At 39.4% G+C, this 26,753-nt stretch overlaps 1 protein-coding gene across 1 annotated transcript in view; it reads left to right on the top strand.

Annotated features, from left to right (window-relative positions):
- Positions 1 to 26,753, top strand: part of LOC126095706 (neurobeachin-like) — a 794,263-nt gene that overhangs the window by 706,394 nt on the left and 61,116 nt on the right. The window contains exons 32-36 of the mRNA XM_049910457.1: positions 1,855 to 1,981; positions 2,065 to 2,173; positions 24,095 to 24,270; positions 26,238 to 26,385; positions 26,581 to 26,707. Of these exons, the coding sequence (XP_049766414.1) occupies positions 1,855 to 1,981; positions 2,065 to 2,173; positions 24,095 to 24,270; positions 26,238 to 26,385; positions 26,581 to 26,707 (687 nt within the window). The remainder of the gene's footprint in view (positions 1 to 1,854; positions 1,982 to 2,064; positions 2,174 to 24,094; positions 24,271 to 26,237; positions 26,386 to 26,580; positions 26,708 to 26,753) is intronic.

Genomic DNA, 26,753 nt, shown 5'->3' with positions numbered 1-26,753 from the left:
TGATGATACTTTGCTCTCTTAATATTTTCAGTTGCCAGGCCAACTATTTTTCCTTGGAATAGTGAAATGACAGGATCAGTTTTGTATCTTTATGCTTTCTGTCTTGTTTTACTGTCTTTCAAGTGCAAGGTACACAGTGGCATATTTTACATCCAACATGTCATGGATCAGTTTCTCCGTGAGCTGCATCTGGAATCAGATGACTCAAGATGAATTTTTGTGAACAAAAATGACTTGTTAGTCACTTTGTGTGCACCTACATCTATTTGAGCAGAACATTAATACAGTTACAAATGCTTAAATATCATGCACGGTCTAGCCTTTAAATACATAGAAATAATGGAGCCTTGCCATTAATTTTCTTTCTATTTATATGAGAAGTTGATGTTAGTCACTATGGAGACACATCAACAGTGACCGTTGGGGTATATAATGGTTAGCTGTGCTTCCCAGAGGAGAAGCTCCCTTTTTTTTAATTTCCCTCTCTAGTAGAAGGATGCTATTGGTATCACTGCATTCCTTTTGGAGCAGGAAAAGAAATGTATTAGTTATGAGTATAACACATTTTTTTTTTTTTTTTTTTTTTAATTTCTAATTTTTTTCTCACAACTTGTCCATGTCACTTAGAGCTACTCAGCAACAAAGTCCATTTTTACAGTTCCTTCTAATAAAAAGCTGTGCATTGTAAGATGTGCCTTTTGGTTTGTAAGAAATCTAATTTTACGCCCTGTCACACAAGTTGCCGCAGATTCAAGCACAAGCAGAAAGTCACACAATTTCTCTGATATTCAGTCAGGTTGATGCAGAATATATGAATCATTGATCTTGTCATCTTTATCAGGTGCAGAGAGTGTCGGCCATAGAGATACTATCTAGACTCCAAACATGTCTTGCAACACATGACAAAGAAGATCAGGTCAATTGTCAAAATAATGTGCTAAAAACTTAAACTACCATTGCTGCTTTGCTTGATACTCTGGATATTTATGTTGTTCAGTTATGCTACAAAAATAAAGGACAACCCAATACAAATGTGATATCTACGTAGTACCCCATTTGCTGATAGAACCACATCTTTATATTAGCATTTTAATTTCCTGCCTCGCCCTTTTCTCCTGCCAAAGAGTGGTTTCTGCATATTGTTTCGCCACCAGGGAGAAGTTTGACAAAATAAGTGGAAATACTGAATAGTCCAATTAATACTTCAGCTCATTATATGTTGTTTCTTCATGATCCTGCCAGTAGTGTTGTGTTTTATGAATGTTCACTCCATAATAAATCAAGCAACCTATTGTCCCTATTTATGATGTTAAGGAACCTTGGATGTCAGTCAGTGAATTTTGTGAAGAGAATTAGTATATGTTTTTTATTTTGAACAATATTCCCTCTAACATTCAGTTCCAAAATATTCATTGTAGATCTTGGTTTTAAATGCATCAGTTCAGTTTCTACCCAACAGAGCAACTTCAGCATGTTGTACTGCTATAACAGTACCTCATTCATTTGGCTTGATTCTGAATTGTGACCACATCCGTCCATTGATGTCTCTTCTCCTAACAGTGCATTTATGTTGTGTGTTGTTTCATGTATGTGCATGAACTTTATATTTTGTTGTACACGTATCAAAGTATGATGTATATTTGTAATGCTTTGCTTCTTTTTTTGTGCATTGGCTGTAAATAGGATTTCAAGGTAAATTCATTATTTGAGATCTATTGCATGGGCAGCATGGTTCTCACAGTATGCTATGTAGAGAGTAATGTTACCACCTTGCTTTGTATTCCATTGCTTCACCTGAGGGATGAAATTATAATTAAGTGAGTAACATTTAACTGTGTTTCATTTCTGTTTCAGGTTTAACAACTTTCAAAAATAGCAATTCTGTTGTTGAACTAGTTATGCTCTTGTGTTCACAAGAATGGCAGAACTCTCTGCAGAAACATGCAGGCCTTGCATTTATTGAATTGATCAATGAGGGGCGGTTAGTATCTATTGGTGAAGCCATCATCAGTTATGTTTTGTGTTGGTATTATGAGTGATACATGCTAATGAACTTTTTTCCAGATTGTTATCTCATGCAATGAAGGACCACATTGTACGAGTGGCAAATGAAGCAGAATTTATTTTAAACAGAATGCGAGCTGATGATGTTCTGAAGCATGCTGACTTTGAGGTTACTATTTTTTGCTAATGCTTCTCTATATTTCATTAGTGCTTATTAACTAGCTTGCCATTTTATTCAGAGGCCAAAATCATTAATATCGTATTTCAGAAAGTTGCTTTACATGTTACCATACTGTTCAAGTGATTTTGAAAGGGTAGGTGGAACAGGACATGAATTTATGTACAATTATATGATTAAACAGAATGTGTTATATTTCTATTAACTTATATGAAACAAAAACTGTTTTAATATCATTGCCCAAAGACTTTCTGATACCACTGGTGTTATATATTTTCTGTAAATTCCTGTTTAAATAATGAGTCAAATGCAAATTAAAACAAAGAATTGCACAGTATCAGTTTGAGTACAGTTATACTTTTGAAGCTGTTATCATTGTTTTTGACAAGAGTTGGATGGAATAGCATGGGATGAAGACTGGAGTTGAGAAAGTGAGGAAAAGGAGATCTGGTGACCTCTCAGGAAAGTATTTCTTATTAGTGCTTGATCAGTTCAGGGCACACACAACAAAAATCATAAAGATGATTGCTGCTGAATAAACATAAGAATTTATTGTTGGGCTTGGAGGTTTGATATCCCAGGACAACTAGACCTTACCATCCTGTCAGTGAGGAGGTCATTAGTAAATGAATGAAAGATCGGATTGAAAATAATGAGGAAGGAAACTGGCTATATCCTTCAATGTAACTATCCCAGCATTCACCGAAACCAGTTTATGGAAACCATCGGCAACTTCATACTGGTTGATGGGCTGGGGATTTCAGAATTACTTTTCACAAATGCTAGTTCAATGCCTTAGCTGTTACCACCTGGCTGGATATAACATTGGATCCAGTGCTTATGTGTTAGTCCTTTGTTATGTAATCAATTAATTTAGAATTGATACATCATGTTAATGAAAATAAATATTAGATAGTATAGTAGCCATATAATGGAGATAAAGGATAGTTAACACTTTGGGTACTGAGCCATTGCGCGCGGGTGTCTACCATAAAGACTGGCTGATTTTAACGTATTTTAAACTACTACAACTCATGAAAGGTTTCAGTTATAGCAATAAAATTACTCTTATTGAAAAACCTAGACTTTCTTGAAACTACCTGGCAGATTAAAACTGTGTGCCCGACCGAGACTTGAACTCGGGACCTTTGCCTTTCGCGGGCAAGCGCTCTACCATCTGAGCTACCGAAGCACGACTCACGCCTGGTACTCACAGCTTTACTTCTGCCAGTACCTCGTCTCCTACCTTCCAAACTTTACAGAAGCTCTCCTGCGAACCTTGCAGAACTAGCGCACACTCCACTGCAGAGTGAAAATCTCATTCTAGACTTTCTTGTTTAAAACCATATATAATACCTTTCTCTTGAATTAATATATACTTTTGACAAGCGTTATTATTATAACATTGTTTTTGAAAAAGGAAAAATTGGTCAAAGGTATATTCACTGTATTTTCTAGAAGGAAATTTTTTTATTTTACACAAAAATTGTAATTATGATGGATACAGTATGTCTTATCTACAGTATCCTCCTGTAACTATTTTAGGACACAATTTTGCTCTTTGTGTGGTAAATTTTGAAGCGCGGCAATTTGCACAAGGCTACTTTACATTCACTACACTGGTTGCTTGTGTCTTTTCGCCACGCTTTGCCAGAAACTTCCTTATTTCCATAAGTGTAACTCCTTTCCACTTTGATAATGAACAGGTGGGTGAAAGGGAATTTGTGCTTCATAATTTCCTGATGCATTGTTGTGCATACAGATTAGTTTGTTCCTTTATATGTTTCATCATACTGTCTGTCAGGAAATATGAAAAAAATTCTAGAGGTGCACTGTTCTGGTCTAAACTGACAACATTGCATATTCCAAATTGTCCTGAGAATAGATCGATATCTGGTGCACGATCAGTAGTCATCCAATCTTCCTCAGAATCGGTGCAGCGCGCGCGTCTCGGCTTCCCCTCGCCGTTAGTCTCACTCGTTCTTCAGGCACAATATCGACGGGATTACTTGCTGCTGAAGTGCTTGGACACCCGCCCTCCTCTTCTGATTCTATCAGAAGAGTAGTATTTGCAAATAAAATCATAATTACATACTGAGAGTTTTTTCAGTGAAAATCTGAGCAAAAATTATAGATGTTTTGTTGTCAGAATTCTTTACCTGAACTGCCAGAAACTATTTCTTGAACATAGTCCACATCATCATCAGAGTCATCTACAATATCTTACTCTGACAAATCAGTGTCAATTTCTTCTAAACCACGATATAACTCGCGATCAATTTCTTCGTCCGTCAAGCCACCCTTCACCATGTCGACGCTACTGAGACCGCGTGGGAAAAAATCATTGCTCACAAAACCCGACAAATAAAAAGGGAAGCACACCCTTCCACAGCATGCCCGCACTATCTAGTGACCAATACTTGAACTACAGTCCATGCAGCACATCCCAGACAAGCGGGAGCCGTAAGAACACACAAAGGATAGAAGGGGAAGAACGAGAACACGTGCCCGTAAAATTACGGGCGCCGGACTTTCGGGCAGGTCGCGCACGCCCGTATTTTTACGGGCGTCAGCACCTAAGTGTTAAATAGTCTGAAGTTCCATCAACAGTGTGGTCTTTACGGAGAAGGGAGTGCACTAGTTTGGGTTGGAGAAGGGTCACAGAAGAACAGTTTTCAGCTGAAATAATCTTTGAGAACCGTGGAAAACCTGAAGCAGGATACTAAGGATTTGAAACCTCCTTCCTTAACCACTGAGCTCCCTTTCTTGGTAGCAAATGATAAATAGTGGGTAATAAAATCATTCAACTAAGAATGAATCAAGTTCAACACATTGAATTGCTAATCTAGCCAGTTGAGAAGCCTAGATTAAAGGTTATAATTACAAGGAGACACAATGGCTGCCTGTTGCTTACTTTCAGGAGGCAAAATCCCTGGAACTACCAATTGAAACACTCGGAATAGTGTTAATACATGGAATATTAGCCAGTTTGGGGAGATTGGAACTATGATATCAGTTGTTATAGTGAATGAACAAACATGATCTGGATCACTACTTCTTTTGTTAATGATCGTTAGTTTCAATCTGTCCAGCAGATTACCTACATATCTAAGTTAGGGAAAGAAGAAATGAGGTGATAGTACAAGGTGTCCAGATTAAATGTATAATAATATAAAATGTAATTACTTGAGATTTAATTGGGGTATTTATTGTTTCTATAAGTAAGGTAACTCAAAATGTTTTTTGAGTTTGCTTGCAGAAGTTCACTCCGTGTGCACATAACTGCTTTGTTCACTTAAACGCGTGTTAGTAGCCATGTGGACTCCACAATAGAAAGTGTTCTTTGTGCTTTCTCTTTCGAAGCTGAAGTCTGTTACAGTATTACAGTGTTCTTTTAGGCATGATATAGACTGCAACCAACTGAAGTGATCCCACTTGCATAACAAATGGGACAAGCAGTTTCAGAAGTTTGCTTTCTATGTCAGGCCATTATGCAAAGCATGGAACTACAAAGGCTACTGTTGAATTAATCTATATGTCCTTCCAGCAGAGCCATCATAATTCAATCCGACAAGCAAGTAAGCAAGCAGACATTCCAGTTACCTCGTTTGACAGTACAAAATGCAGTCCATAAAAGGTTGTGCCTTAGAGCGTACAAATTACAGTTTTCTCACAGAATCAAGCCCAAGGACAGGCCATGACAGAAGGTATTCACAGAGACAATTCTGGCAAAAATTGATGAAAATGAGACATTCCTTGATGTTGTTTGTTACTCGGATAAGCCTACATTCCATCTTGCAGCACGGTAAACAGCACAATTAATGCATATGAGGAACTGATGACTCCTCCCCCCCCCCCCTCACCTGGTGATAAAGAGTAAATGTGACTCTCTGAAAATGAATGTGTTGTGTGGATTGTTGAAGGACAGGACTATAGGCTCATTCTTTTTTACGTAACCTACAGTTAATGTAACAATTTACATACACATGTTGGAGCTGTATGCTGTGTCACAACTTCCTCATGACATAATCTTTCAATAAGAAGGCACACCATGCTATTTTGGGAACACTGTGAGGGATTTCTTGGTCTATGAGTTCCCAGATCCCCTAGGTAACTTACGGTTTTCTCATCAGTTCATACGTGGCACACATGGGGCCCCGGGCTATTGCAGCCCATTCTTCCTTCCCTGGCTGCATTTCCTTCACCCTGCCCTTGCTCCATCCCCATTGCCCCCTCCATCCCCTCTCTCAGGGGTCTGATTTATATCGACCTGGCTGTCTACCTGGTTCCCTGTACTGCTTCAAATTTTGTTCCTTCTGCCTGTTCTTTCACTCTTTTTTGCATTTAGGTCCCTGCGTAAGGTACGATCTCCACTACTAAATTTTCTGTTTTCAGTGTGAGCCTTTTGATGCAGAAGTCCCTCCCCAGTGTCTATAGTGTGGATTCCCCCCCCCCCCCCCCCCCTTCACCTTTCCCTTCCCCACTGTAGCCCTCCTCCACCATGCTACGTAACCAGCACGTGTACCCAGTCCATGTGGTGGGGCTGTTATGTACTCGCCTGGCTGAGCCCCCTGACAACACAGAGATCACACTACTGATACCTGAGCTGTTCCCTCCTCATGTATGGCAAGGAGTGGTTGCTTGTCTTCCCAGAGCATCGGAACTCCCAGCAACGGCTTCTGTGCCAGGCTGTCCTTGGTGTTGCCAGTTGGCACCCACAGGGAGAGCTGCTGATCAGAATGGATGGTATAAGGGCAGATGCTTGTGCATGAAGCGTATCAAGCTGCAAAAATCTGGCCATTCTCAAATGGCTGTTTCTTCGAATGGTGAAGGATCATTGAATGCTGCTTCATATGACCCACCAGCCTTCACATCCCGTACTATGCCATGGGAGGACGGCCAGGCTCACTGCCTTGGGTTGTAACACTTTCCCTGCTATCTCATCTGTACTAGGACAGACGGGGACACATTCACCACCAAAATGCCATTGTTTTTTGTGGAGAATATTGGGGAGAAGTTTGGTGAAGTGGAATGTCTCAGTAAGATGCGGTCGGTCTCCCTGTTGATCAAACCTTCTTCTGCCATCCAGTCTACCACTCTTTGTGCTTGTGATTGTCTTGACAATGTCCCAGTGTTTATTACCCCTCACCAATCTCTGAATATTGTCTAAAGAGTGATTTTTCATAAGGACCTCATCCTGCATCTGCAAACTGATGAGGAGCTCCAGGCTAATCTGGAGTGATGCGGCATTTGTTTTGTTCGACGTGTGCAGAAGGGTCGCAAAGACAACTGCACCAATACTGGCACCTTCATTCTGGCTTTTGAGAGGAATACCCTCCCAGAGAAGGTCAAGGTTATTTGCTAGAGATGTGACATGAAGCTGTACATCCCACTACCCATGAGATGTTTTCGGTGCTTGCATTTTGGGCATATGTCTTCCCGCTGTGCAGCGGACCTTCTGTGTAGTGACTGTGAACACCCACTCCATGAGGTAAGCCCCTGTGTTCCACCACCTGTGTGTGTGTCAATTGCCATGACCGCCACTCCTCTCACTCACCAGATTGCCCAGATTACAAGAGAGAAGAGAAGAGAAAGAGAAAGAGAAAGAGAAAGAGAAAGAGAAAGGCGTACAAGTCCGAGGATCGCCTGCCTTACACTGAGGCTCGCCAAAAATACGAGAGACTCCATCCACTGTCACTTCCTTCAAATTTTTCCTCTGTTACATCTTTCCCCCCTCCTACCTGTTCCTTACCCCAGCCCCATCCCCATCTCCGCCTCTCCCCCTGCAGTTCTCATGACCTCTTGTCCAAGCGCTGCTCCCCCTTCCTGGCCTGGGCTCTCCCTGGGACCCCTCTCCCTGGCGTCTCTCAGGCCAGAAGCCTCCTACCACAACTTCGCCATGAGACACACCATCTGTGTGCCCCAAAGTCAACTGCTCTCTCAGTCAATGTACTTCCTCTCTGGAAAGAAATAGTGAAGGCAGCAGAGGATCAAGTAGGTAAAAAGGTGAGGGCTAGTAGAAATCCTTGGGTAACAGAAGAAATACTGATTTTAATTGATGAAAGGAGAAAATATAAAAATTCAGTAAATGAAGCAGGCAAAAAGGAATAAAAATTTCTCAGAAATGAGATCGACAGGAAGTGCAAAATGGCTAACCAGGGATGGCTAGAGGACAAATGTAAGGATGTAGAGGCATATCTCACTAGGGGTAAGATAGATACTGCCTACAGGAAAATTAAAGAGACCTTTGGAGAAAAGAGAACCACTTGTATGAATGTCAAGAGCTCAGATGGAAAACTAGTTCTAAGCAAAGAAGGGAAAGCAGAAAGGTGGAAGGAGTATATAGAGGGTCTATACAAGGGCGATGTACTTGAGGACAGTATTATGGAAATGGAAGAGGACATAGATGAAGATGAAATGTGAGATATAGTACTGCGTGAAGAGTCTGACAGAGCATTGAAAGACCTAAGTCGAAGCAAGGCCCTGGGAGTAGCCAACATTCCATTAGAACTACTGACAGCCTCGGGAGAGCCAACCCAGACAAAACTCAAGCATCTGGTGAGCAAGATGTATGAGACAGGCGAAATACCCTCAGACTTCAAGAAGAATATAGTAATTCCAATCCCAAAAAAAGTAGGTGCTGACAGATATGAAAATTACCAAACTATCAGTTTACGAAGTCACGGCTGCAAAATACTAATGTGAATTCTCTACAGACAAATGGAAAAACTGGTAGAAGCTGACCTCGGGGAAGATCAGTTTGGATTCTGTAGAAATACTGGAACATGTGAGGAGCAATACTGACCCTACGACTTATCTTAGAAGATAGATTAAGGAAAGGCAAACTTACATTTCTAGCATTTGTAGACTTAGAGAAAGCAGCCTATCCCTGATGTTACTCAATCTGTATACTGAGCAAGCTGTAAAGGAAACAAAAGAAAAATTTGGAGTTGGTATTAAAATCCATGAAGAAGAAATAAAAACTTTGAGGTTTGCCGATGACATTGTAGTTCTGTCAGAGACAGCAAAGGACTTGGAAGAGCAGTTGAACGGAATGGACAGTGTCTTGAAAGGGGGATATAAGATGAACATCAACAAAAGCAAAATGAGGATAATGAAATGTAGTCGAATTAAGTTGGGTGACGCTGAGGGAACTAGATTAGGAAATGAGACACTTAAAGTAGTAAATGAGTTTTGCTATTTGGGGAGCAAAATAACTGATGATGATCGAAGTAGAGAGGATATAAAATGTAGACTGTCAATGGCAAGGAAAGTGTTTCTGAAGGAGAGAAATTTGTTAACATCGAGTATATATTTAAGTGTCAAGAAGTGATTTCTGAAATTATTTGTGTGGAGTATAGCCATGTACGGAAGTGAAACATGGACGATAAATAGTTTGGACAAGGAGAGAATAGAAGCTTTTGAAATGTGGTGCAACAGAAAAATGCTGAAGATTAGATGAGTAGATCACATAACTAATGAGGAGGTATTGAATAGAAGTGGAGAGAAGAGTAATTTGTGGCACAACTTGACTAGCAGAAGGGGTTGTTTGGTAGGACATGTTCTGAGGCATGAAGGGATCACCAATTTAGTATTGGAGGGCAGCGTGGAGGTAAAAATCGTAGAGGGAGACCAAGAGATGAATACACTAAGCAGATTCAGAAGGAGTAGTATCGAGAGTTGCATCAAACCAGTCTCTGGACTGAAGACCACAACAATAACAACAACAACAACAACAACTCCCTCTCTACCTTGCCCTCCTCCACCTCCAAAAGAGAAGAAGAATGTATGTCCCAAGACACCCCCCCCCCCCCCTTCTCCTCCTGGTGCCTCTGGGGATGTCGTGGTGGTGGTGGTTAGTGTTTAACGTCCCGTCGACAACGAGGTCATTAGAGACGGTCTGGGGATGTCATCTCCCCTCTCATAACCTTCAGTTTGACATCATATTTATGGATGCCACCCCATCCTTGTTGGTGAGGACCACAGACTGAGTGATGTGACTTCCTCTCGGCTTCTTTCTGTCTAACTTAGTTACCTTCCATGACTAGGGCTTCTGTGGCCCTATTCCGATTTTTATCTGAGAGTTTTTATCCCACAGGGTTCTGTGTTATGTATCACACTCTTCCTCATAGCCATCAATAGGCTTGTAACCTGGGCTTACCCCGGCTTTGTACATTGATGATTATTGCATCTGGTGCAGCTCCCACTCAGCAGCATCTGCTGAGTGCCAGCTCCAAGGAGCCATCTGATTGGTCTCTGCATGGGCCACTTCCCATGGCTTCCAGTTCTCTCCCTCCAAAATGCAGGTTATGCATTTTTGTCATCAACCCACTGTACACCCCGATCCAGAATTTTATTTAGGCGACCAACTCTTCAATGTTGTAGCGCAGTCCCGTTTCTTGGACCTCATTTTGTATAAAAAGCTGACATGGCTGCCCCATATTCGCCACCTAAAGACTACATTCATATGGAAGCTAAATGCTCTCTGCCTCCTGGCCCACATACGAATATCTTGATGTGCAGACTGTACCACTCTTCTCCATCTTTACTGTGCTCTGGTGTTGTCCAGACTATAATATGGTAGTCAGGTTTATGGCTCAGTGGCTCCTTCCGCTCTGCAAATACTTGACCCTGTTCACTATTGTGGGGTGCATCTGGCTCTTCTTCCCTTTCGCACTAGTCCCGTTGACAGTCTCCTCGCAGAAGCAGAGGTTCCCCCTCTACAAATATGAAGGAGCCAATTCCTGGTTTCTTATCCAATCACCATTCACTAATTCCCTGACCATGCCATATACCCTGTTCTCCTTACTCACTGGAATGTGCCCCATGTATTCCCCCCCTCCCCCCCTTCCCCACCCTTTGGATGGTGCCTAGACCATGGATGAGGATCAACCTATTCCATGGTCCTAAGGTCTCTGTCACCACTATGGTTTTCCACTGCCTTGTACGTGTCATCCTTGCAGAGTTCCAGGGTGCCACCATTTACACGGATAATTCTTAGACAACAGATAAAGTGGGATACACTTATATGTCTCCTACTGGCTTATAACACCATTTATTGCCGGTATCATGTAGTGAATTCACAGCAGAGCTTCTAACCATTCACAGTGCTCTCCATTTTGTTTCTCAGGCCTCCCTCCACAGTGTTTTAATTTGTACCAACTCAATGAGTATCCAGCAGACTATTGACCAATGCTACTCTTGTCACCCTTTGGTCTCTGCTATCCATGACCACCTCTCTCTCATGCCGCCTGCTCAGTTGTGTTTCTCTGGGTCCCAAGTCGTGTGGGCATCCCAGGGAATGAACTAGCTGACTGATTGGTTAGAGAAGCAGAAACTGACTCCCCCATTCCCTTTCATGATTCCAGTTGTGGATATGCGGATCTGTGTCAAATCTCTTTTTGTCAAAAAGTGGAATTACATCTGGTGCACTACTGCTCACAATAATAAACTCCACACAATCAAGGAGTCTGCTGCAGTTTGATTCTCTGCCTTCCACTCCTCTCAGGAGTCCATTGTTTTATGCTGTCTACGCATTGGTCATACCATGCTCACCCATTGTTTCATCCTGCATAAGGAACTGCCCACACATTGTGGTTGTGGAACCAGGCTGATGATTGTGACATTTGCCTGCTATTTTTCCTCGTTGTTTGTCCTCAGTGTCGACATATTGCATTGCTATACTGGCTGAAAAGTGGGGGTAGAAGTTCAACGCTGACTACTTTAAATGATGTACCTGACAGGTGCACATTTTGCATTTCATAGTTATTTACCTTCACTGTTCACAATCTCCCAATATACACATTAAATATGGCCAGTTAACTATTGACTGAAAGGTGCACATTTTGCATTTCATAGTTATTTACCTTCACTGTTCACAATCTCCCAATATACACATTAAATATGGCCAGTTAACTATTGTTTAACTTTCAATAAGCCTCATTAATAGGTTGCAGGCAAACATCCACATGCTGCTACAAGAGTTTACTGGTGAACATCTACGAGCAGTAAAAACGTAACCACACATTTCACAGTCTTTCAAATAAGTTGAACAGACACTGTCACTGCTTTAACACATGGCCTACTGATGTAACACTTATTTCACAGTTAAGTTGATGCATTGTTGTTGATTTAACCAATACGGGTTCCACCTCTGAAAGTCAGCTGAGGACTGACTGCCTCGGGACCAAAAATCGGGCCCCTATATATCATCCCAATAATAGGCACTGAAACTAAACATTGTTTGATGTTTAATTTACAGAAATCTCAATTAAAACTTAACTCATTAAATTAACTAAATCCATCAAAAAATTGCGTCTTTTTAACAGTTTCTTCTACTACAAGGATTAAGCCGTATTATTTGTTAAAATCATGAAATTGATAAATATAGTTATGCAAACAATACTTTGGATGAAACAGGAAATTACTTTGGAATTAATTAAGAATACATTGAATAGACCCGTTAAGAATACAATTGGTTGTTTCTCCAAATGTTTACAAATATTACAGAATTTATATTTGTTTATACGTCAATAGTAGAATGTAAGTTACGAAACAGTTACCGATTTCACCCTATAACAAAATATACTAACCAGGAATAGTCAAAATAAATTATAAAATCAATTACATACATAAAATGAAGCACCAAACTAGATCTGGTGTTATATTCTTTAAAACTGAGGGCCAACCTTTTTCTTTTATAAAAATCCAGATTATACTCATGTATGTTAATGATAATTAGTTAAAAGTGAAAAAATGAATGTAAGGAGCCTGATGGCAAAACAAGCTTTGACACACGGTACCCCACATATTGTCCTCTTATTTTAGCCCTTCATGCTAAAATAATAGAACCTCCCAGATCCCTTATTTTAATATTAGCACATGATTCATGGATGGCTGAACTGGTCCTCTGTGAAAGTGGTTTTTATTTCCAGAGACAAAGTTTTGCTTTACTTTTAGAGCAGGGGCAGGGAGGTTGTGGTTGGGACCTCTCTTCATGTCTTCTTGGTCTGGGACCCCATGATCACTTCCCCATGGCAAGACTGCTTTTTTTCCTGTTTTTAGATTTGGTCTTTTACTGCAAGTGTTTTAACGTCATTATTTTATAGTTTGACCCTTGACTGGATCCATCCACTTTTAACGGACCATATTTCTTCTGTGAGTAACATTGGAATCACGGGGCTGATGACCTTGCTGTTTGCTCCCATAAACCCTCTCCATTAGTCAATCAATGAGTTCCCAAATAGCTGGATTGGAAAAGGTAGACCAATGACTACTTGGTCTCATAAAAGACATTACACTATTTGATTTTTTTCTGTGGGGCTTTATCAAGACAACGGTTCATGATGTACCAGATCTGCGCCATTGCATTTGAATAGCTATTGGAAATGTTATGTCTGCATTGCTGCAAAACACTTAGAGAGAAGTGGAATATGGAGTAGATGTCTGTCACACCACTAATGGTGCACATATCGAGATGTATTAAGTGTGAAAAAAACATTTGCCTTACTATTCTTGTAGAAACGTACTGTCAATAAACATCTCAATTACTTTTCAAGTCATTATATTTTATATTTTTATGTGTTTAACCCAGACACCCTGTTGTGTAAGGGTAACATTACACAATGGTACTGCTGATAAAACTAAAACCTCGTGAACCTCCTCACAACTTGCCTAGAAAGGTGCAGTATGTGAGCAGTGGTAAGAACAACACAAAACTAACATAAAAAATAAAAAATGGACTCAGTGTGGAAAAATTGAATAGTCAGTCACATGATATGCGCAAGTCATTGGCTGATATACTGATACAGTGTAATGGAGATTCTTCCACCATAAAACACAAATAATTAATAAAATTAAAAATATTAAATAATATGTTAACATAATACAATTGGGTATGTAGATGAACGTTAACCCAAGCAAAACAAGGGTAATAGGATGTTGTTGTTGTGGTCTTCAGTCCAGAGACTGGTTTGATGCAGCTCTCCATGCTACTCTATCCTGTGCAAGCTCTTCATCTCCCAGTACTTACTGCAACCTACAGTCTTCTGAATCTGCTTAGTGTATTCATCTCTTGGTCTCCCACTATGATTTTTACCTCCACACTGCCCTCCAGTACTGAATTGGTGATCCCTTCATGCCTCAGAACATGTCCTACCAACCGATCCCTTCTTCTAATCAAGTTGTGCCACAAATTTCTCTTCTCCCCAATTCTGTTTAATCCCTACTCATTGGTTATGTGATCTACCCATCTAATCTTCAGCATTCTTCTGTAGCACCACATTTCGAAAGCTTCTATTCTCTTCTTGTCCAAACTATTTATCATCCATGTCCAAACTATTTATCATCCATGTTTCACTCCATACATGACTACACTCCACACTAATACTTTTAGAAACGACTTCCTGACATTTAAATATATACTCAATGTTAACAAATTTCCCTTCTTCAGAAACACTTTCCTTGCCATTGCCAGTCTACATTTTATATCCTCTCTAGTTTGACCATCATCAGTTATTTTGCTCCCCAAATAGCAAAACTCCTTTACTACTTTAAGTGTCACATTTCCTAATCTAATTCGCTCAGCATCACCCAACTTAGTTTGACTACATTCCATTATCCTTGTTTTGCTTTTGTTGGTGTTCATCTTATATCCTCCTTTCAAGACACTGTCATGGATTTTAATACCTACTCCAAATTTTTCTTTTGTTTCATTTACTGCTTGCTCAATATACAGATTGAATAACATTGGGGATAGGCTACAAACCTGTCTCACTCCCTTCCCAACCACTGCTTTCCTTTAATGCCCCTTGACTATTATAACTGCCATCTGGTTTCTGTACAAACTGTAAATAGCGTTCGCTCCCTGTATTTTACCCCTGCCAACTTCCGACTTTGAAAGGGAGTATTCCAGTCAACATTGTCAAAAGCTTTCTCTAAGTCTACAAATGCTAGAAACATAGGTTTGCCTTTCCTTAATCTATCTAAGATAAGTCGTAGGATCAGTATTGCCTCACGTGTTCCAGTATTTCTACGGAACCCAAACTGATCTTCCACGAGGTCAGCTTCTACCAGTTTTTCCATTGGTCTGTAAAGAATTTGCATTAGGAATTTGCAGCCGTGACTTATTAAACAGATAGTTCGGTAATTTTCACATCTGTCAACACCTGCTTTCTTTGGGATTGGAATTATTATATTCTTCTTAAAGTCTGAGGGAATTTCGCCTGTCTCATACATCTTGCTCACCAGATGGTAGAGTTTTGTCAGGACTGGCTCTCCCAAGGCTGTCAGTAGTTCTAATGGAATGTTGTCTTCTCCCGGGGCTTTGTTTCGACATAGGTCTTTCAATGCTCTGTCAAACTCTTCACTCAGTATCGTATCTCCCATTTCATCTTCATCTACATCCTCTTCCATGTCCATAATACTGTTCTCAAGTACATTACCCTTGTATAGACCCTCTATATACTCCCTCCACCTTTCTGCTTTCCCTTCTTTGCTTAGAACTGTGTTTCCATCTGAGCTCTTGATATTCGTACAAGTGGTTCTCTTTTCTCCAAAGGTCTCTTTAATTTTCCTGTAGGAAGCATCTATGTTAACCCTAGTGAGATATGCCTCTACATCCTTACATTTGTCCTCTAGCCATCCCTGGTTAGCCATTTTGCACTTCCTGTCGATCTCATTTTTGAGACATTTTTATTCCTTTTTGCCTGCTTCATTTACTGCATTTTTGTATTTTCTCCTTTCATCAATTAAAATCAGTATTTCTTCTGTTACCCAAGGGTCTCTACTAGCCCTCATCTTTTTACCTACTTGATCCTCTGCTGCCTTCACTATCTCATCCCTCAAAGCTACCCATTCTTCTTTTACTGTATTTCTTTCCCTCATTCCTGTCAATTGTCCCCTTATTCTCTCCCTAAAACTCTCTACAACCTCTGGTTCTGTCAGTTTATCCAGGACCCATCTCCTTAAATTCCCACCTTCTTGTAGTTTCTGCAGTTTTAATCTACGCTTCACAACCAATAACTTGTGGTCAGAGTCCACATCTGCCACTGGAAATGTCCTACAATTTGAAACCTGGTTCCTAAATCTCTGTCCTACCATTATAGAATTTATCTGAAACCTTCCAGTATCTCCAGGCCTCTTCCATGTATAAAAGCTTCTTTCGTGATTCTTGAACCAAGTGTTAGCTATGATTAAGTTATGCTCTGTGCAAAATTATATGAGGCGGCTTTGTCTTTCATTCCTTACCCCCATTCCATATTCACCTACTGTGTTTCTTTCTGTTCCTTTTCCTACTGTCAAATTCCAGACACCCATGAGTATAAAATTTTCATTTCCCTTCACTATCTGAATAATTTCTTTTATCTCATCACACATTTCATCAATCTCTTCGTTATCTGCGGAGCTAGTTGGCATATAAAATTGTACTACTGTGGTAGGCATGGGCTTCGTGTCTATCGTGGCTACAATAATGCATTCACTATGCTGTTTGTAGTAGCTTACCTGCACTCCTATTTTTTTTATTCATTATTAAACCTACTCCCGCATTACCCTTATTTGATTTTGTATTTATAACCCTGTATTCACCTGACCAAAAGTCTTGTTCCTCCTGCCACCAAACTTCACTAATTCCTACTATATCTGACTTTAACCTATCCATTTCCATTTTTAAATTTTTTGACCTACCTGCCCTATTAAGGAATCCGACATTTCACGATATGTAGGACGCCAGTTTTCTTTTTCCTGATAACTACGTCCTCCTTAGTAGTCCCCACCCAGAGGTCCAAATGGGGGACTATTTACCTCCGAAATATTGTACCCAAGAGGACACCATCATCATTTAACCATACAGTAAAGCTGCATGCCCTCAGGAAAAATAATGGCTGTAGTTTCCCCTTGCCTTTAGCCGTTCGCAGTACCAGCACAACAAGGCCGTTTCGGTTAGTGTTACAAGGCCAGATCAGTCAATCATCCATACTGTTGCCCCTGAAACTACTGAAAAGGCTGTTGCCCCTCTTCAGGAACAACATGTATGTCTGGCCTCTCAACAGATTCCCCTCCGTTGTGGTTGCACCTATGGTACGGTTGTCTGTATCGCAGAGGCACGCAAGCCTCCCCACCAATGGCTAAGTCCATGGTGCATTGGGGGGAGGCGGGGTTAATAGAATGTATTCATATGAAATAGAATAATAATAGAATGTATTCATATTAAATCAGGTGATGCTGAGGGAATTAGATTAGGAGACAAGGCACAAAAAGCAGTATTTGGGCAGCAAAATAAGTTGGTTATGGTCAAAGTAGGGAGGATATGAAATTTAGACTTTCAGTGGCAAGAAAAGCCTTTCTGTAGAAGAGAAATTTGTTAACATTGAATATAGACTAAAATTTTAGGAAGTGCTGTCTGGAGGTATTTGTCTGGAGTGTAGCCTTGTATGGAAGTGAAACATGGATGCTAAACAGTTCAGGCAAGAAGAGAGTAGAAGCTATTGAAATATGGTACTATAGGAGAATGCAGGAGATTAGATAGGTTGACCATATAACGAATGAGGTGGTACTGAATAGAATTACAGAGAAGAGAAATTTGTGGCATAATTTCACTAACAGAAGGGCTTGATTGATGTGTCTCATTCTGAGGCATCAAGGGAGCACTAGTTTAGTATAGAAGCGAAGTGGGGGAGGGGGTAAAATTGTAGAAGGAGATAAAGAGATGAACACAGTAAGCAAGCTCAAAAGGATGTAGGTTGCAGTGATTCTTCGAGGATGAAGAGGCTTGCGCAGGATTAAGTAGTGTGGAGAACTGCATCAAACCAGCCTTGAGACTGAAAACCACAACAACAACATGACATGTTATAAATGATCAAAGACAAATATAAGAAAAACTCTCACAGTACATTGCATATTTTTGTGTTCGTTTACACAATTTGTCTAAAAAATGAACATTGCGCATTTTTGTGCTCTTAGTCATTTATATATACTGGGTGTTACAAAAATGTACGGCCAAACTTTCAGGAAACATTCCTCACACACAAATAAACAAAAGATGTTATGTGGACATGTGTCCGGAAACACTTAATTTCCATGTTAGAGCTCATTTTAGTTTCATCAGTATGTACTGTACATCCTCGATTCACCACCAGTTGACCCAATTGAAGGAAGGTAATGTTGACTTCGGTGCTTGTGTTGACATGCGACTCATTGCTCTACAGTACTAGCATCAAGCACATCAGTACGTAGCATCAACAGGTTAGTGTTCATCATGAACGTGGTTTCGCAGTCAGTGCAATGTTTACAAATGCGGAGTTGGCAAATGCCTATTTGATGTATGGATTAGAACGGGGCAATAGCCGTGGCGCGGTAAGTTTGTATCGAGACAGATTTCCAGAACGAAGGTGTCCCGACAGGAAGACATTCGAAGCAATTGATCGGCGTCTTAGGGAGCACGGAACATTCCAGCCTATGACTCACGACTGGGGAAGACCTAGAACGACAAGGACACCTGCAATGGATGAGGCAATTCTTCGTGCAGTTGACGATAACCCTAATGTCAGCGTCAGAGAAGTTGCTGCTGTACAAGGTAACGTTGAACACGTCACTGTATGGAGAGTGCTATGGGAGAACCAGTTGTTTCCGTACCATGTACAGCGTGTGCAGGCACTATCAGCAGCTGATTGGCCTCCACGGGTACAGCTCTGCGAATAGTTCATCCAACAATGTGTCAATCCTCATTTCAGTGCAAATGTTCTCTTTACGGATGAGGCTTCATTCCAACGTGATCAAATTGTAAATTTTCACAATCAACATGTGTGGGCTGACGAGAATCCGCACGCAATTGTGCAATCACGTCATCAACACAGATTTTCTGTGAACGTTTGGGCAGGCATTGTTGGTGATGTCTTGATTGGGTCCAATGTTCTTCCACCTACGCTCAATGGAGCACATTATCTTGATTTCATACCGGATACTCTACCTGTGCTACTAGAACATGTGCCTTTACAAGTACGACACAACGTGTGGTTCATGCACGATGGAGCTCCTGCACATTTCAGTCGAAGTGTTCGTACGCTTCTCAACAACAGATTCGATGACTGATGTATTGGTAGAGGCGGACCAATTCCATGGCCTCCACACTCTCCTGACCTCAACCCTCTTGACTTTCATTTATGGGGGCATTTGAAAGCTCCTGTCTACGCAACCCCGGTACCAAATGTAGAGACTCTTTGTGCTCGTGTTGTGGATGGCTGTGATACAATACGCCATTCTCCAGGGCTGCATCAGCGCATCAGGGATTCCATGCGACGGAGGGTGGATGCATGTATCCTCGCTAACGGAGGACATTTTGAACATTTCCTGTAACAAAGTGTTTGAAGTCACACTGGTACGTTCTGTTGCTGTGTGTTTCCATTCCATGATTAATGTGATTTGAAGAGAAGTAATAAAATGAGCTCTAACATGGAAAGTAAAGCGTTTCCGGACACATGTCCACATAACATATTTTCTTTCTTTGTGTGTGAGGAATGTTTCCTGAAAGTTTGGCCTTACCTTTTTGTAACACCCTGTATAGTGTACTGGCCAGTGACTTGTGCACATGATATGTAACTGGGTGTACAATTTTTCACATTGCCTCCTTTTTTGTTTTTTGCATGAGTTTTATGTCATTCTTACCATTCATGACAAACTGCAATTTTTGGAGCCAGTTATGAGTGGGTTCATGATGTTTTGACGTTATTTGTGGTACTGTTGATGGCGTTGTGTGTAATGTTACACTTACATAATTTTTGTATGTCACTTCTTTTTTTTATTTTCCCAGCTTAGATCTAAAGATGATTGCTAGACAGATCAATATTGTTAATCATTAATAAAAGAAATAGTGCTCCAGATGGTGTTTGTTCATTCATTTGAGAAAAAAAAATGACTTGAAAAGGCATCGGAAGATTAAGATGTCAAAGATAATTTGCTGGTAATCACAGTGTTAGTTTCAGTTTAGAGAGACTAGATGGATCTGACTGAGAATGTGAATTTGTATTAAAGTGAAGAGAGATTTCAAAATGGAATGCAGAGAATGATTAATAATTCAGGAAAAGGGGAGAGAGAGAGGGAGGTAGGTAGGTAGGTAGGTAGGTAGATAGATAGGTAGGTAGGTAGGTAGGTAGGTAGGAAGGAAGGAAGGAAGGAAGGAAGTATATTTCTCTAGTGCTGGGCGATTTTCTCCAGTTATGTTCAGGGAATACTGGTGTTCCGCAGGAACTGAATAACTGTTCTGTGAAAAGCTATTGATAAGACAGCAGTTTTCTTTCTACATTTTTCCTTACTTTTAAAAAAATGGTTATGATTTGAGTGTTATTAGTTATGATTTAAAATTGAAATAATTATTGTATAAATCCAGTTTTTCCCATTCTTTAAAATTCTATCAGTTTTATTAACCTTCAAAATAACAAGTTGTTCTATCAAATTACCTCTGTCAGAGGAAATGTTTGAGAGCCCCTGACCTAGTGTTCATTAATGTGCTCTCCCAGTTAGTAGTGGTCATTTCAATATAAAAAGCTGTTCTGATCATGTTATATTAAAAATGCCATAACTGGTACATTGTGAAAGACAGTATCAGCTGTTGCTGCCTAAAATCTCTCAAAAATTTAGGAAAAGTTTGAAATCTCTGCTGTAGAACTAACCTCAATAAAAACAATCATCATTTGCCTGTACAGAAGTCCAAACTAAATCTTAAAAATATTCTTTAACCAACTTGAAGGTAGTATCAGGGACCTAAACAAAACAGTTATATTATGTGGAGACTTGAACATTAACTTTAACAAAGTTTCAAAAGATAGAGATAATCTTATGGATATTTGTGCAACATAGAATCTGCTCCCAATTATAAATTCCCCTACCGGAGTTAAAAGTGTATCCAGCGCCACTATTGATGTGATACTGACAATACTGATATGATACTGATAAACAAGGAAAGCCATGAATATGCAGCTATAAACTTCAACACAGGTTTCAGTGACCACTATGCACAGCTTCTTGAAATATCTTCAATGCCAAATTTAATTGAACAAACAGGAACAATAAAAATAGGAAGAACCTTCAGCCATCAAAACGTTGAATACTTTAGGAATTTACTATAGAAGGAAACACGGACTGAAATGGACAGATACGAAAACACAGATGAGAAGTTCAACATATTTGTGGATATATTTACACATTATTTTAACATGTCATTTCCAGCTACAAATCAGAAAATCAACTGTAGTAGGCCTAATAGAAAAAAATTGCTGGTTGACAACAGGTATGAAAATGTCATGTCCTAGAAAACAAAGATTATATGGGATCTCCAAGTCTTCCATAGTGTCCCGTGAATTCCTTGCATATTTCAAGAATTATAAAATGATACTTAAAAAGTGATCAAAGAAGCTAAAGTAATTTCGAATCACTGCTATATAACTAACACCAATAACAAAATGAAAGCCGTGTGGAGTATAGTGAAACAGCAAACTGACATTGTTTCTCCTCAGAATTCCAATATTAAATTGAATTGTAATGGCAAAGAAATTAATGATGCTAAAGAAATAGAAAATGTGTTCAATACTTATTTTAGCAATATAAGTGAGCAATTAATCACGGAAATCGAACCTTGCCATACAAACTGGCCAGTATCATCTGTAAATACCAGCATAAATCCTACATCACTGTTTCTCTTTCCAACAACCCAGAGAGAAGTCCTGCCAGTTATCAGAACTTTAAAAGTGAATTATTCCACTGGAACAGATGGCATCCCAGACAGCCTTATTAAAAAATGTGGAGTTCTCAATAGTGAACCATTAGCTCACCTTTATAATAGTTCCTTTTAAACCGGGATTTTCCCATCATGCCTAAAAACAGCTAATTTCAAACCAGTACTCAAAAAAGGTAAAAAGGATGGAGTGGCTAACTACGCACCCATTGCTCTACTATCTGTATTCTCAAAAATCATGAAAAAACTTTTTCAAACGAGAGTATTAGATTTTCTGGAAGAGCACAAAATACTATCAACAGCACCACATGGTTTCAGAAAGGGCTGATCAACTGATACAGCAATTTTTGCACTATTAAGTGAAGTGCTTCAGAGACTAGATAATGGTGAAAACGTCATTGGAAAATGTCAAGATCTCTCTAAGGCTTTTGATATCATAGATCACACAAAACTATTGCCTAAGCTTGACAACATGGGGATTAGAGGACCGTATAACAACTAGAAAAAGTCATACCTAAGCAGTCGAAAACAAGTGGCTGGAGTGCAACATCAAAATTTCATCAAATTCTCACAACGCTATTCAGACTATGAAACCATTAAGTATGGAGTGTCATAAGGTTCAGTTCTGGGTCCTCTTCTATTTCTACTATATGTAAATGACCTTTGATCTAGAGCCCACCAACACCACCCTCAATAAAAAAGGAACCCTGTATTATGGGAAAGTTATTTATAATAAACATCCCCCCAAAATTAAATCAATAAATGACCTGGCAAATTTCAAGTCAACTGCTAAGGCATATTTGACTCGTTCCTTCAGAAAGTTCTCTTATGATTTCTGTCTTTGCCTTAGTGATGTATCATACAAATGTTACTAGAACTTTAATGATTTACCATGTAAATGTTACTGTAATACAAACATTAATCTGCCAGTACAGTACGTGCTCTTTTTGTGTTAAAATATCTACTTTTTATTTTTGTCCATATTTGCTCTGTAATTGTAACCCAGTGATCATTTAATGTGGAAATATTGAAATTAATTCAAATTTAATATTATATTTTGTTATACATTGACTTTTCCTACATCAGAATGTACTACTTGTGTACTATATGATTATCAGGACCAATAAAACTCTACTCTACTCTACTCTACTCTACTCTGTCTGGTTTTATATATTGCCCTGCCTGTGATGTTGTAGGGTTACCAGTGGTGGGAGTGAAACAAGCAGTAGTGGGCTGGTGCATAATGCAGTTTTCACAATGAGAATGATTACAGAGGTAGGAACTTTGGAATAGGGATGATGTTTTGGAAATTTCATTTGGTGTGACAAGAATTTTGATAGAGTTAGGAAGGTAACTGAAATTGACAGTGAGTGCGGATTGGGAAAATGTGATAATCTCATTTCAGGGTTTCTTGCTGGAGTAATGTATTGAGGAATTTGACACTTGAGAGATGTTATTGGTAGAGGTGTTGAAAATTTTGATATGAGAACAGAGATGTGTAGGATGCCTTTGCTGTAAGAAGGGAGTGTTAGATGTAGAAGCAGTGACAGATGTTGATGTGATGTAGAAGGGATGGCGTATGTCATATATGAGGAATTGTTATTTGTTAATTGGTTCTATGTGGAATGAGTTCAGGATATTAGACTTAGTGGGATAGGCATTAATGTTATGGATGGTGGCATTCATTGTGGAGAAGGTACAGGTGAACGTGAGTTAGGAAACTGAGTTAAGCTGTGGACTCAGTTATTCTTCACTACAAGTGAAGAGCACGAAGATGTTGGCAATACATATGTACCAATAAAGAGGGGACAGGAGGGGTTTCTGTATTTTTTAAGAATTTGAAGTATGGATGTTAACTCTTTCATTTAGCACGTGAAATGGTTGGCACTGACAGGATTATTGTGGTTCCCATAGCTGTCCTTCTGATTTGTTAGTTTTCTGGCTTTGGTCCTGATCTATAACAACTTCATCTTTTGGTATTGTCATTTAAATTTAATACAAAGACAAAAGCTTGTAGGGGTTATGTGTATGAGAGTAAGCTAAATATCTTTTTGTACACACACACACACACACACACACACACACACACACACACACAGAATGTGACTACAGTCTAATGGCTAACTGATTTGTTACAAACCTGACTTCCATATTCACATTGTGTATTAACTAATGGGATTTTTCAGTCGCAATGTGCACAGACACTTCTTGACCGCCGAGAGGAAGAGAGAATGTGTGACCATTTAATCACAGCTGCCCGCCGTAGGGACAATGTTATAGCAAGTAGACTTTTGGAAAAAGTTCGCAACATTATGTCCAACAAGCATGGAGCATGGGGATACATGGACCCACAAGCAGCAAAGTATGTAATTTTTAGCAGGAAGTTCAAGACTTCACATATATTTTTAATTTGTACTCATTTTGCTGTGTAATAAGCCTAGTAAAATCTTCACCTGCAGGCAATTGCATTGGTTAGAGTATACTCCCTGCATTCCTGTCACTGTCTAATTTTTTAAGAATATGGATGATTTTTATTTATTTATTTATTTTTGTCATAAACTCAGAAGACTTCATTACATGTGGATTGTATTCTTCACTATTGTATGTGAAGCATGTTCTGTATCTTTCTTTACATAATTTTAAATTATTATCGTGTATAGCAAACATGATGAAATCATTGCATCAGTATCTTCTCAAAGATAAAAAATAAAGTCTAGCATACCTAGTACTTTTTTCTCCTGTGTTGGCAGTAAAGAAATATTTTGACATAATTTTTGTGACAAGTTGTGACACAGGTACGAAAATGTTTCCAGCAATCCAGAAAAATATTTGCTGTATTATAATTCCAGTCTTGGACCACATTTTTTACTTGTAACCAAGTTACTAATTTTGGTTGGTAATGGCCAGCATCAGACTTAGAAAATATAAGCACATAGAGGTATCCTAATTTACAAAACACTCATAATTATATGAATGTAAAGCAGAAACCAACTATAAAACAACTGTACAACATATCCACACCACGGTAAAAATGTGTTGCATTACATATAACACACCATTATATGTGCGTTATGTACGCTTCAGTGGTGCTCGTTACATACCATAGTTTTTTTGTTTGATGAAGCTGAAATGACCGTTGGTTTTGACTGCACCATGTAATGGTGTGATATATGTAATGCAACATGTTTTTACTCAGGTATGGATATGTTGTACAGCTGTTTTATAGTTGATTTCTGCTTTGCATTCATATAGTTAGGAGTGTTTTATAAATTAGTTGATCTCTACATGCTTGTATTTTCTAGATCTGAAGATGTTCATTACCTGCTAAAATTTGATAAACCTGATTACAAATAAACTTTGTGATCCAAGACTGAGATTATAACAAAGCATAATTATTCTTTTTTGTAGCTTCTTGTGTGATTGTATACGTGGGTCAGTTACAAGAATAACTTGTGACGCATTAGAAAGCCAGCTCAGGAAGGCTGTAGATTTTACACGACATACATTGTTATATATTTTAAATAATGATTGTGATAGATAGTACCCTCTTTCAACATGGTTACAGGACCACCATATACGGGCCAATATATGATGATAATGTTTTTGTGTTTTGGAAGAGTAGAATACAGATAAATTCCAAATACCATCTGATATAGACAAGTACATTTCACCCTGAACATAAAACAATGATGAAGCTGGTACTGTAGATAAAAGATTGTAATCAACTTTTTGGTGATACTGACATAGTGGAACAAAAGGCACTACATGCAGATCAGGAAGAAGTCACAGAGATAGGGACACTTTTCACATGTGGATAGAGAGATGCGTGGTTGACAAATAATATTGGCTTGAGAATGACCATAATGTATATAACGCTGCACCATATGTGTAGCTTTGTACTACTGACACTATAAAAGTGACAGCCTATCTGTATATAATAACTCTTGCCCTAAGAATAAAATAAGGGAAGGGCAACCATTTACCTATAGAGGATTGGTGCATGGCACACAGAAACACGTAATAGAAAACAGTTAACACTTGCTTTTGAGCTCATGCTCTTTTTCTAGTAACATCACACACAACCACCAAAATGTACAAATTTGCAATAGCAGCGAGACTGTTGCCATGAGCGGCAGGATAGGTAAGTGGTTGCCTTTCCAGTACTGTTACATGTTGCTCTATGAGCATAAATATGTATTGTAGAGCATGTAATTATATGGTACACAGTATACATCCAGTGATTGTAAGTTGCTTTTGAGTATAGGAGAAAATACATTTAATATTTAGAAATGATATGTACAGCCACACTAAAATGTGTCATTGCTGCAGAATGAATGAATTCTGGAAACTGGATGCCTGGGAGGATGATGCTAGACGCAGAAAGAGATTTGTCCATAATCCGCTGGGTTCAAGCCATCCAGAGGCAACTCTTAAGGCTGCACTTGAACATGGGGCTCCAGAAGATGCAATCCTGCAGGTATTATTGCATACATACCACTCTGCCAGTTCATAGTGGAATCTTGGTGTAGTAGAAGTGTATCACATTTACCACTGGCACAGTTAAATGGACTGATGCAAGTGCTGGTCAGTTGCTTGTTATAGTTTCTGTAATAGGGGAGAACTGAATAAAAGGAAGCTATTTAGGATATGGAGAAAACACTTTTGTTTGCAGGCAAGAGAAGAGTTCCATGCACAGCTTGCAGCATCCCGTGCACAACAGCAGCAACTGCAGTCTAATGATCTGATGGATGACAGTGAACTGCTAGCTGATGACCGTGATCTTGATGTTGATCTCACTGGTGGGTAATATTCAATCCTTGCAGTTTCCTTCCTTTTGCTGGTTTC

The sequence above is a fragment of the Schistocerca cancellata genome, chromosome 8 (genome assembly GCF_023864275.1).
Source record: "Schistocerca cancellata isolate TAMUIC-IGC-003103 chromosome 8, iqSchCanc2.1, whole genome shotgun sequence".
NCBI lineage: Eukaryota > Metazoa > Arthropoda > Insecta > Orthoptera > Acrididae > Schistocerca > Schistocerca cancellata.
Note: the sequence above shows the minus strand (reverse complement) of the source record. Positions and strands in the feature narration are given on the sequence as shown.